The sequence below is a fragment of the Acipenser ruthenus genome, chromosome 20, assembly GCF_902713425.1.
Source record: "Acipenser ruthenus chromosome 20, fAciRut3.2 maternal haplotype, whole genome shotgun sequence".
Taxonomy (NCBI): Eukaryota; Metazoa; Chordata; class Actinopteri; order Acipenseriformes; family Acipenseridae; genus Acipenser; species Acipenser ruthenus.
Window position 1 is genome coordinate 28,209,689 of NC_081208.1, and position 12,809 is coordinate 28,222,497.

The following is a 12,809-nucleotide window of genomic DNA, read 5'->3' on the forward strand; positions in this document are numbered from 1 at the left end:
CGATACCAGCACACTTAGGTCATGTAAAAAAGTGCACCAGATTTAGTTATAAATGCTTAACTAAATTGTCCATAAACGCATGCAGCTTAATGCACCTAAGAGATGCACAGAAACTAGATCCATTTTACACAAATTCCAAACACATAGCATTTCATTTTTTTTTTCAATAACCTTCATATTTAACCAGTAACAACAGCTGATTATGCACCTCTATTTTAAACACTGTACAGTTATAAAATAATAATAATAAAAAAAAACAGTGTCCAGAGTTATTCCTCTGGAGATGTAACAAGATTGTGTGCCAAAACTAAACAGTAGCTTTATGGCATCTTTGTGTGTGTACAGTTTTATTTTTTTGCCCCTCAAAAGCTACTTAAAGCCAAGTTCATGGGAGCCAGTGCTACTGTTTCTCGAGTTCACACACGTACATGAGGTGATCCTCCGGGGACTTGCCGTGTGTCTTGCTGAGGTGCAGCTTGACGGCATGCTTGCTTGCAAAAGTCCGGTTGCAGAGCTTGCACTGGTAAGTGGAGCCGGCCTCTTCCTCCGGGGAGGAGCCGGCGGTGATCAATTTTTCAGAGTGGCTTTTAGTATGTGTGATCTGGCTATTGATCTGTTCGCTGGACAGTTTGGACAAGTCCCTCAACCTGAAACCCAGATGCGACTCTAGGTGGTTGATGTAGGTGGAGGGAGTTCGGATCTGTGAAGTACAGTCATTACAGAAGAACACGGGGTGTCCAGAGTCCAGGTTCTTTAGGAACTTTGTTCCACCTGTCCTTCTCAGCTGGTATTTCACATTGGCTAGCCAGTGGCTGATGGTGGTCATTGAGAGTCCTGTAAACCTGGAGATTTGCATCCTCTCCTGGGGGCTGAGGTCCGCCATGATGTACTTCCCATCTGAGGTCTGCCTCAAGCTGGCAGCAAACTGGGCCTGGAGGATGAGCAGGTGCTGGGGGTTCCAGTTGGACTGGCGGCCCTTGCGTTTCTGGGCCGGAGAGATCTCCTCTGGCTCCTCGATGGTAGTGCCCTCTATGTCCGACTTCTCCGACAGGCTGGTAGGTGTAGAAGATTTTGATGTGTGGCTTTCTGTCAGGTTCCTCAGCATATCAGAGATATCTGACAAGGCATTCTCGCGTAGCGGAGAGTTTGACATGAATGACACGACTGCAGATGTCTTAGTCGTTGTCACTGTGGATGAAGGAGAAGCAGAAGACGTTGATGTGGATGACAACAGCGCTGAACCCAAAGAGCAGCTTTTGTCACTCTTGCCTTTCGTCAAATCCATAGGCTGGTCGTTGTTGACATGATAGAAATAGCGGTCCAGGCGCTCGTTTTTTTTGGTCTGCATGGGTGGGGTGGCCACTGCAGCTTTCTCTGCCAGGCTGTTGCTCATTTTGAAAAGCATGCTCATTGGGTCTAAGGCGGGCAGAGCTGGCTTGGCAGCCTTGCCCAGGTGGACATTCATTATAGACTGAAGCGCACTTAAGGGATTAACAAAAGGTTGCTCTGGCGGGTGGTCTGTGATGATGGCAGTGCTGCTACACAAACTAGTGGCAGGCAGTTTGACAGGGTCTGTCCCATTCTCAACTGAGTCTTTTACAGGGCTTTCATTGTTCATGTCTTTATGGCCCTCTCCATTGCTTTCTGGGGTTTTAGCACTATTTTCTTTAGGGGAATCTCCTTTCATGGGTTCACCGGGTTCACTGCTACAAGGGGAAGGTGTCATTCGGCGCTGGGGAGACGATTTCACCTTAGGTTCCTTCATTTTCTCTTCCACTTTGGCCACTTTCTCTGTGACCTTTTTCACCAGCTCTTCCATGGCATGGAAGTTATTTTTTGGCAGAGGTGAGGTCTGGCTGCAAGGCGGAGAAACAAGTGGATGGCTTTTGGTTGGGGACAAAACCTCTCCACCTGTAAACATGTATTTCAATGCAGAACTCTTCCCAGATGAGCCCAAGGAAAGCTTCATGATATTGGGGAGTTGATAGGCGGCGTGAATGCTGGGGTAGCCACCCCAGCTCGGAGCACCATTCTGAGCTTTGTTGATGGCAGATGTCACTGTGTTTTCCAGGGATTTGAGAATGTCAAAGCCACCTTTTGGGCTCTCCTCCAGGTCTTCCTCAGTCAGGTAGTGGTACTTGGAGGGGATGTCAAACTTCTCCTCCTCCTCCTCCAACTTCTCCTTGTCTTTGCTTTTATGTTTGGCACATTCCTCTTCCATCTCTTCTTTCTTGATCTCTACACATAGCTTAGGGGATATGCTGGAAGGGGTAGCAGCTGGAGGTGAGAAGGTTGTGGCCATTAAAGGTACTGACTGCACCTTCTCTAGTGGAGTGGCTGCCACTGGTGCGATGGGGGCTTCCACAATGGGTTTCCCTTTCTTAATGGCTGAGTTTGTCACCTTTATGAAGTGCCCTGTGACCATCATGTGAGCGGTGAGCTCCTGCAGTGTATCGTGGGAGCTCCCGCACTCCATGCACTTGAGGATCTGCGATTTGCGGGACTCAAACTGCCAGGCATAGCTGGCGCCGTTCTGGTGGCCGTATCGGTTGTTGGGGGTAATGTAGGGGTTGGAGGCCTTATGCAGAACATCACTGGGGTCAGTTGAAAATGATTTGGGTGTCCCTGCTGAGGAATCTGGAGAACTGGGGAAGTCCAGTTCGATGGGTACCCGCTTTCGGGTGGAGGAGATGATTTTGGCTGCCACAGGGGTCACAGGCTCCTTGAGAGGCACTTTCTGGTAGTGTTTTGTCTTGATCATGTGGACGCTAAGGTCCTGCAATGACTCAAAAGAGTGGCCACAGTACATGCACTTCAGGACCTTCTGGGCGTCTTCCTTACCCTCCATCTCCAGCAGGGAGCGCTTGCGAGGTTTGGACCAGCGCTTCGGGTTGTTGTTGTCTGTCTCATGGTTGTCGTCGCGGTAGTGTCCCGTTTCGTTCATGTGTACTGTCAGCCCTACCAATGTGTCATAGGCGGCACTGCAGTCTTTGCAGCGAAACTTGCTAGCCCCAGTAAAAATAGAGCCATACAGTTTGTTGCTCTGCCTGTAGAGCTGAACCGTGCTGAAAAGACTAGGCTCCGGGTTGAGCCTGTTCTGAGACACCTGCTGAAAAGTCTTTGCCATGGCGGACTGGTGCCAGTCATAGCTGCCACTCCCACAGCTGCTACTGCTGCTGCTGCTACTGCTACTGCTGCTGCCCTGAGGCTTTTCGGTGGTGGTCTGGCTGAGGTTCAGGTTGAGGGTGGACCAATAGGGGTTGGTCAGAAAGCTGTTGTAGATTGCCTTCATCTGCTCCAGGCTGTCGGGTGCAGGGCCGTCCTCATTGGGGGCTGACAGCTCCTTGATTTCCTCCTCGTTCTTGATCGAGGCGCACTCGAAGTCTGACATGCGATCACTGGCCTCACTCAGATGAGACTCACTGTCCATTTCGTGGCTGGAGAACTCAGCCGCCGGGGAGTCCTGGTAGCTCTGACAGTCTTTTGAGAAATCCTTATCTGAGCACATATACTTGACTGGGGGTTCCTCGTCCCCAGCCGAGTCATCTGGTTCAACGTCTTCGTCCACCAGTGCCGCTGCCTTTAGCTCGTCCGGAACATAGGCTGTGAAAATAAGAGAAAGTCCAATTAGACACTATTCAATAAGACCCTATCAATTTTAAGCGAGGGTAAAAAAAAAAAAAAAATGTGATAAAGGTTTTAATTCCTTAACTCTGAATACAAATCTATAAATTCAGATGTAGTTAGTAAAAAGAATAATTTGTTACAATAATCGTTGCTGCATTTTAGCACAGACCTCCTCAAATTATATATAGAATAAAGAATAGAATAAAAATAAAGTTTTGTGTTTTTTTTCTTTCACAGCAAAAAAAAAACTCTCTTCAAACATAATTTGCCACCTTATTCTTCTCAAGGGGCAACAGCTTGAAATTAAAACTAAATTTGAAATTAATGAAGCACATTCTGGAGGTGGCATTCATTTCTAAAGTAATAAATTACTTGTATCAACCACAGAGACAGCAGTTCCTGTCTGTCAATTAATATGTCTTATGCTTCTTCTACCTCTAATGCATTTCATAACAGACAGATCCACAATTTAAATTAAGCATGCATTTTCACTCATTACATTTCTAGAGATATCTTTTTTTTTTTTTAAAATAAAATGAAGGTATATACATTTCAATAACAATTCATGTCAACCACATCTATTTACATCAATTATAAGAAAATCCTGTGGACCTGTGAGTGAATCTAAAGCATGCAAAGATTATTTACCGCTTACCATACAAGTATACTGTACTGCTGACAAAACATTTGACCCATTTTTATTTAAGCATCAGTATCACACTCCCTATGAAAACTCACCTAGATAAATGCTAGGGAAGCTTTAGAATGTTTGGCATACTATAGTCATGCCTTTGGATTTCTTAGACAACATTTCAGTCATACATATAAACATATAACTGGGTGCTATATCTATATATATATATATATATATATATATCTATATATATATATATATATATATATATCTATATATATATATATATACATTTTTTTTTTAAATTTGTTTTATGTGTTGTATATATTTGGTAAGTATTTGAAGCATGTTTAGCCTCTATACACATACACTACTTACTGACCAATGAAAATTCAACTGACAAACAGCCAAAATAACTGACATATCAAAACATCAAGTAACAATAATAAGCTGTTCCACAACTCATCAATTGGCGAGACAGAGATGTAAACCAAGTTAAAGGAGATACTAAACAGACCACTTTCTGTCAAGGGACATACATTTATAAAATGTATTTACAACCACTATACCATATTCTCTCTTTTTCCATTTTACCCTTGATCCGCCAGTATGTGGGGATACGTCATTCTTATAAACTAAACCCACGCCTGCTTGACAATTTAAACTTCACTTTGATACTACAGCATATAGGATTTTTAGTTATTGATATTGAAGGTTTCAGAGACAGTTAGCAAGTACGTGTGCCTGCAGCTGCTACCGTTGACTCCCCAACAGATACATTTTTTTTTACTGCCTTGCTCTCTGATTTTCCAGCTCAGGTTTTTACTAAAGCTTGCATGTACTGTATCAACCATGACACCAAAAACACTATCATTGAAATGCTACACTATATGTAGCATTTGGCAGTGCATTGTTGTTAGCAAAACAGAACTAACAACAGATATTTTACAACCTACTCGTCATGTATGTTTAATGTCTAATTATTTCTGACACAGCCACTTGACATACCAGACCTTGAACCTGTACAGTACTGGAGTAGTGCAATCAAAAAGATTACTGTTACTGCATGGCATTTATTGATTTAGAATGTTTTTTTTTTTTTTTTTTTTATGTCGAATGGTCCATGTAAATTATGAGGAAGACAACATGGTTTCTGCAGCACAAAGAGAAAAGATACAGTAGCTCTTAAACACTTGGTTTCTTTACTGTTGTACATAACTGAATGTTTACTCTTCAGTGTACTTTAGTTGTCTGTAGCTTTTGAAATGCCTTTGAACTGCCTTGGAGTTTTTGTAGTCAGGTTAAAATAATTATCAGCATTATTTTAAAATGTTTATTATTTTCAAGTTTACTTTAATTTTCATAATGTATACTTAGCTAACGTAACTGGAAACGAATGCAGTACTTTTTTTTTTCAACTGAAACTCATCACTCCGTTGCTTAGATACTGAAAATTGAAATGCCATTATCACGTAGTAGATTTTTGAGATTACTGGGTTAGCATATTTTTTATATACTCTTTTACAGATTTCTTGGCAGGTGTTGAAAAATTCAATCCCACAAAAGTTAATATGAAAAAGATAGCAATATACCTTCTCTCAAAGTTTAATACAAGCCTGTGGTTAGCACTGTAAAAAAAAGTATATATGAAATTGATCTCCTCTTGTTTCAACATTAAAAGGGGGAAAAGGGGGTAGTGATAGAACATTTGTGTCAAGACTATATAGCCCTTCACTGAAAGGAATCAGTGTAAAAATGATTAAGCTACTATATATAGGACCAACCCATACATTTATAATTTAAAATACCTCTTGCTAATATGTCAGTAACTGAAATGTGGAATTATTACAGTGAAAATGGTTTGTAGCCTTAAGCTGACAGCCCTACAAGTCTTGGGGATATAAAATAAAAACCACACCTCCCTCAGTACCATCCCTCCTCTCTAACTTGCTACTGTCATGACCCGTGTTAATCAAGCAAATTGAATTTAAGATCAATAATCCTTAATTATTGCAATTTGACATTCCCAGACAAATGGTCCTGGGACGCAGAGGTGTATGAGAATTCGCAGCCAGGAGGGCAAGCACATTGCTGCCTGAGAGGGACCGTACAGGTCTTCTTCCATTGATCCCAGTGCAATCACATCGACCTGTTCTTCTGATGAATGTGGGCTCTCCACAGCTACAAGTAAACATTCTTGAAGACTACTCGAACCATTGTCACCGACCACATCTATCCAGGCAGGGACCATGAAAACGTATTGAGATAGATTGGCATACCTGCAGCAGCACAGACAGGAGCTACTGTGCATGGAAGTGCTTCACTGAACTTCAGCCCCAATGGATACAGTATAGTATGATAACAGCAATGGATGCAAGAAATCCATTAAATCAGATAATGAAAAACAACTAAGACATATTTTGGCTTGCTTTATTCCCTCAACTTCTAGGAACAGCCAGTAACCTCTTGTGTGTCACCTGCCTCAAGAAAATCTTTGGATACTGTGCATTATTCCCATTGGAACCACTGAAACTAATGCAAAAAAAAATCTAGATTGTGTTTACATAGATGTAATGACTTTATATTATATGAAAACAGCAATACAGTAAATACAAGTATTAACAGAAATAGCACAAAACTTTAATACATTATAATTATGGCAGACCTACAAGAAATTCTGAAATACAGCACTGATTTTTCAATAAGGCCCAGTGTAGTTATGAAAACATTAACTACCAATTAAGAGCATTCATAATTGGAAGACATGCAGCTTGTGCCTGCATGGTTTAGAGGTGTGATCTTCTTTGTAGGATCATTTTACAATATGTCTACATACAATATATATATTCTGTACAGTACTGTAGGTTGTATACCGTACATGAACAGCCATTGTACCAAATCAGAGAGACTGCTCCCACATATGCATATTCAAATAGATAACTGACCATTTATACAAATCTTGTAATGACAATATAAACGTCTGCGGATTAAGAAATAACAGGTTCTGAAACGCTGACAATAAGAGGCAGCTGAGCAGTAGCATCACACTGTAAGATTATGCAAAAACACTATTGAGAACACTGCTAATCATCTGCTTATGTCATTCACTTGAAGAGTATCTGACAGCATATTTACATTAAACACAGCTGACTAGTGGAATCATAAGTGTTGTGAGACGGTTTCACAGCTACATTAAACCTCAATACATATGCCTTTTAAAGCATTTAAGATGATAGTGATGCATTTCATTTTTTATTTATCTTTAGCAGGTTTTAGGGTCTCTTGTCATTAAAGGGCTATTCACACTGTAGTGTTTATTCACTTTGTTTTCTATGGTAAAAAATCAAACGTATGGAATTGAATTACTACCTTTCACACTTTTTTTTTTTTTAATTTAGTCGTTGCCAATTATTTTTATCATTTTCTCCCAATTTGGAATAGCCAATTATTTTTAGGCTCAGCTCACCACTACCACCCCTGCGCTGACTCGGGAGGGCGAAGATGAACACACGCTGTCCTCCGAAGCGTATGCCGTCAGCCGACCGCTTTTTTTTTTACACTGCGGACTCACCATGCAGCCACCCAAGAGCTACAGTGTCGGAGAACAATGCAGCTCTCGGGAAGCTTACAGGCAAGCCCGCAGGTGCCCGGCCAGACTACAGGGGTCGCTGGTGCGCGGTGAGCCGAGGACACCCTCCCCCCGGGCGGCGCTCAGCCAATTGAGCGCCGCCCCTGGAAGCTCCCGTCCTCGGTCGGCAAAGGAATAGCCTGGACTCGCGACGTCCAGACTATCGGCACATCCTGCACTCCACACGGAGCGAGTTTACTGGATGCGCCACTCGGGAGCCCCTTACCTTTCACACTTGAGCGTAATTGCTGTGAAAAAAAACAAGAAACAGGTTCGATTTTTAGACAAAAAACGTCGTGATCACCACCCTGTCCTGCTAAATTTGGATATAATCTGAAGGCAATATGGATCGGGTACAAGCTGCTGCATGGTTATTGCTCCGAAGAAGAAGAGAAAGAAAGAGAAGAATGTGGATTCATCCTATAATAACGAGCAACGGGAAACCCTAGGGGAGTACCAGCGTCCAGTGCAAGAGCTGAAATATACTGTATATATTTATATAATCTCGGATTGTGTTATTGGTAACAAATAAGGTCAACAATGTTATTGGCAATAAAAACATTGTTTAAACAAAATTAGATGCACAAACAGGACTACCAAACGCAATCATTTCAATGTATCCTGATTTTTTATTTTTTTTGCAAATGATGACGCACAGCATTCCCTCCAGGACTGCAGTGTAACAGTAGCATCATAGCTCTAATAATCTACCACATCTCAAGAGTCCCTCCCTACACAACAAATGAGCCTTTGTACAACATGATGAACTGTTTCAGACATGTCAACACAAAACTTATTTTTCTGTTTTTCAGAGGACACAAGACAGCTTTTTAAATAGTCCCAATTATTAGGCTACAGATTAACCTCAAGGGCAACACTCAATTTTAAATATGTTTGCCTCATAGTATTCTAAAGCGTATGTAGTGCATCATTGCAAGCTTGAGTCTTGTTTACCTTTACGATAGTGTGCACTATTTCCGCAATTTTTTTTAACAAACAGATACAGCCAGACAGGCTTCAAAAGACTGTGCAGCTTTAAAAAAACTAATTCCCCATGTCTTAAAGTGAGTTCATACCATCTTAAGTGTCTGCTCCTCAACACTGTAGAGTACTACACAAACTACGCTTTGAAAACTGGCAAAAAAACAAACCAATATAAATAATTTCAAAATACTCATGTTGCTGTACCTCTGTGTGCCTTGCACCAGCTCTATAGTGGCAAAAATAATGTTATGTTTCATAAAGATATGGTTCCAAGGTTCACAATACAGTACTATACTGCAGCTATGAACTTTTGACTAACAAAATCCACCCCCAGCAGTATGTTTGGATGACCTTAGTATTCCTGCAGATCACCCACCAGGGCTTCAGCCATACACATTCACTACTATTGCAAGACAGTGTTGTGTAAGAGGAATGCAAACTACCTTGTTTATCAGCCTTACAATTTGCCTACAATTCTCTACAGAACACAATGTGAAAAAAAAAAAATGATGCATTTTTTTATTGGCAGACATGTTAAGCCCATTTGTTCTCATTATTTATAATACTGCATAGGCATCAAATGGAAATCAGGGCAACACTGCTGTGAAACTGAGACATTTGTTGTAATGTTAAAGCTATATTATTGCTTACCAAAAATATACTGGGCATATTACTTACTGCTTAATGATTATTATTATTATAATAGAGACAGGCAGCAAAAATGTGGCTTTCAAACGGCATGTGTTGTGTATAGCAGGATTCAGTTTTACTTAACAAAAACAAAAACAAACAAACAAAAAAAACAACATCTTTTCACTGCCTGGGTGTTTAATTAAAACAAAAAAGGTGCATTTTGGATGCAATTACATTTTTATTTAAAATGGTATACAACTGCATTCTCAAATCACTAGAGTTTATTAGTAATGTAGTCATGTACTTCTTGTTTATTTTAATACATGTTAGTAACCTATTTTGTTATAGATTAACCATATTTCAGTAGTAAAATTCATTCAGAATTGGGATGCAATATGCTAGCAAATAACTAGCACAAATACATTTAAAAAATAGCGTGAACAATCCAGTTTGGAAATGCAGTTGCTTATTTTGCATGCCATTCTAGTGCCTGTTTTAAATGATTTGATCACAGTGAAAAAACCATGCCCTGTATCGCTGAATGCCACTGCACTAAGACAGACTTTGATGTGCAGCGCTCTGGAATTGTTTCCTAGGTAGTTTGTAAATAATATTTATTTTAACACCAGTTAATTGTGATGGGAGTCTTTGCTGAATGCACAAGCATTAAAAAAGTGCTGATATTTTAAGTGCAACGTGCTTCCCTGCAACGCATTGCTAACTCCCTGACATTTAACATTCACTCCCAGCACCTATAATAAGGGGTTTGATTGCTTCTTTTGCAGATTCAGTAATTTAATAACTGTGATAAGTTGCATAAATTTACTATACAACCATACAGCCACTGAAAAGGAGAAATACGTTTTGGTAGTCATTGTGAAAAGGAGAAATTCATTCCACTGGGGCTTTCATATGCAGAGATGTTCTTAACAATAATGTCTACCTAATAGAGAACAACCGGATTGTTTTTATGAGCAATGGGAAATGTACTGCAGTTTCTGTTTATGTATTCTGCATATTATATTTTCCCTTCACGTTACTTGACTGCTTAGTTTACATGTTTGTGCATTTTAGCCGTATCCCTGTTTAATTAAAAAAAAAACAAAAAAACTGATGAATCTGTGTTTGGAGCAGGTGCTTCAACCTGAGTGCACACTCTCGTAAACAAAGTTCAATTTATTTACATGTACAAATAGCGTAGTGGCCTGCATGAGTCAAGCACCAGCATACGTTTTTTCACCAATATATTAGTAGAAACAAAAAGGAGACTGTCTTTTTAATAAGGCAAAGCCAAAAGTGAGCGCTTGACAGTGGCATCACGTGATGTCGTAGGGTGCCGGAGCTCTGATGACTGGCAACATTAAAGCGGGCAGAGGAGAGGGACGGAGATGCATAAGCGACCTGTCACTTTGCATGCTGGCACCGACGGCTCACCTAGACAGGTGACGAGTCAGGACCCATGCTGGCGGTCTAATGCTGAGAGGAGACTATGGATGAGCCTGACAAATCTGATGGGACTCTGCAACCCCACTCCCTGCCAACAGCCCTCACAGTCAAATGCCTTCTCCTTGTCAGGACGGTCTGATGTTCCAGTTTTGACACTGCGTCCCTCTAATGTGGCGTTGTCATTCCAAAGTGGCTAAGTGGCACAAATGCCTCACTGAAAGCCACACTTGCCCCCTTTTCCCCTGGTTCATTCATAATTAATTAAAACAGTGTGTTTACAGATTTCATTTCTTTATAATGCTTTTAGGTGATGAAGTGAGCCCAACACAGCCTTGTGTGTTGAAATTAAATACTGGTCCAATAAAAAGTTTCTTTCTTATTCTAGAACAATATAGCTTGAAAACAAATGTTGTGATTTCAGTTAATAAATCTACAATAAGTCATCTGTTGGGGTCAAAATAAATCGTTTTTAAGGTTTCCTGGAACAAACTGAAGCAGCAACACACAACATATTATACAGATATTTCCATCCAAATCAATTACAATGTATGCAACTCCATGGTGATATAGACCATGTCTTTCTGCATATAACAATTGTTTACTTCCAAAGACAGCAACATCTATAAATTGAATGTTTTACACAAGTGGGTGACCATCGTGGGTTTTGTTGGAAAGGCACTCTAATTACCAGTATGTATGAAATGTGCGTTGCCAGGGTTGCATGGTAACTTAAAATAAAAATGATTTATAACCTGTACTGGGTGTGTTGAAAGTCACTTTCAAAACATATCTCTCTTTTCACTGCCTTGGATTCTCCATGTTTGCAATACCAATATGCAACCACTATTCTTGGATTTGTCTAAATAATGCAGACTTCAATTCAGGCTCCGACTTTTATTTATTTTTAATTCTTTCACGTTCCCCATGGTATTCATATTTATTGATTTCCAGGGTATATACATACATTCATAAATTAATAAGCTCATTGAGCAGATTTTGGCAATGAGCACATTTTTTTTTTTTATTACAATATAATCATTTGAATAGAAAAAGCTGTATCTAAAAACTAGTTTTATGAAGCTCTTTTTTTTTTTTTTTGTATTGCATGTGATTTTATTTTTCAACGAGAAATGGCTAGTTAAAGGCAAGCGTGAAATTTTAACTGCCAGCCTATCGTATAACTGGTTTCTTCTTAGGTTTTACTATATTACTCCATTGTTTATACAGAGTCTCTCCACTGCTCTGAAAAGAGCTCGACAGAGGAATAAATACAATAAGCACCCATTACACGTATAGTCACTGTTAGTGTTGAGGAACACTTAATTTATCATGTCAAGCAGACCTGTGTAATTTAATTACATTTTACCTGTTCTGTTAGAAAAATTGCATGTGTGCTGATACTCAATGCCCAAGCAACACAGCTTGAAGAAGCCTGCCTTGTAATAATATTAATTGTAATTAATATTAATTATAATATCAATCTGTAGAGGACTGGTTGAGGGAAAAGAGGAAAAATACCCATCGTTGTGACTTCGTACTGTATATATATATATGGACTGGAGAAGAGGCATATAGTGTGATGCTCAATTGTCCCCTGGAGGTAACTATAGTTCTTCCAGAAGGGCCTTTAGTTTCTCACTATGAGCCGAGGTCTACAGTCCATATTTGTTTTATGAATCCGTCAAGAAAGTAATGTTTTTGTCCAAAGTCCAGAATGCATAGTTATTACTAATGATGAACTGTCCGTCTGACTTTCTCACTGCGGTATAGAATTCTCGGAGGAGTCTGTTGAGTTGTTGAAGGTCATATTTATTTACATCGTCGAGTTGGATTTGTTAGAATTGTAGGAAGTCCGAA

General features: G+C 40.1%; 1 protein-coding gene across 3 annotated transcripts in view; it reads right to left on the minus strand.

Moving 5' to 3' along the window:
• Positions 1–361: 361 nt before the first annotated feature.
• The window catches only part of LOC117425689 (teashirt homolog 3-like), a 37,550-nt gene continuing 25,102 nt past the window's right edge, over positions 362–12,809 (minus strand). For all 3 annotated transcript variants that reach the window (XM_058993793.1, XM_034042861.3, XM_034904490.2), the window contains one exon: positions 362–3,603. In XM_058993793.1, coding sequence (XP_058849776.1) covers positions 401–3,508 — 3,108 coding nt within the window. In that variant the 5' untranslated portion in view covers positions 3,509–3,603 and the 3' untranslated portion in view covers positions 362–400. The remainder of the gene's footprint in view (positions 3,604–12,809) is intronic.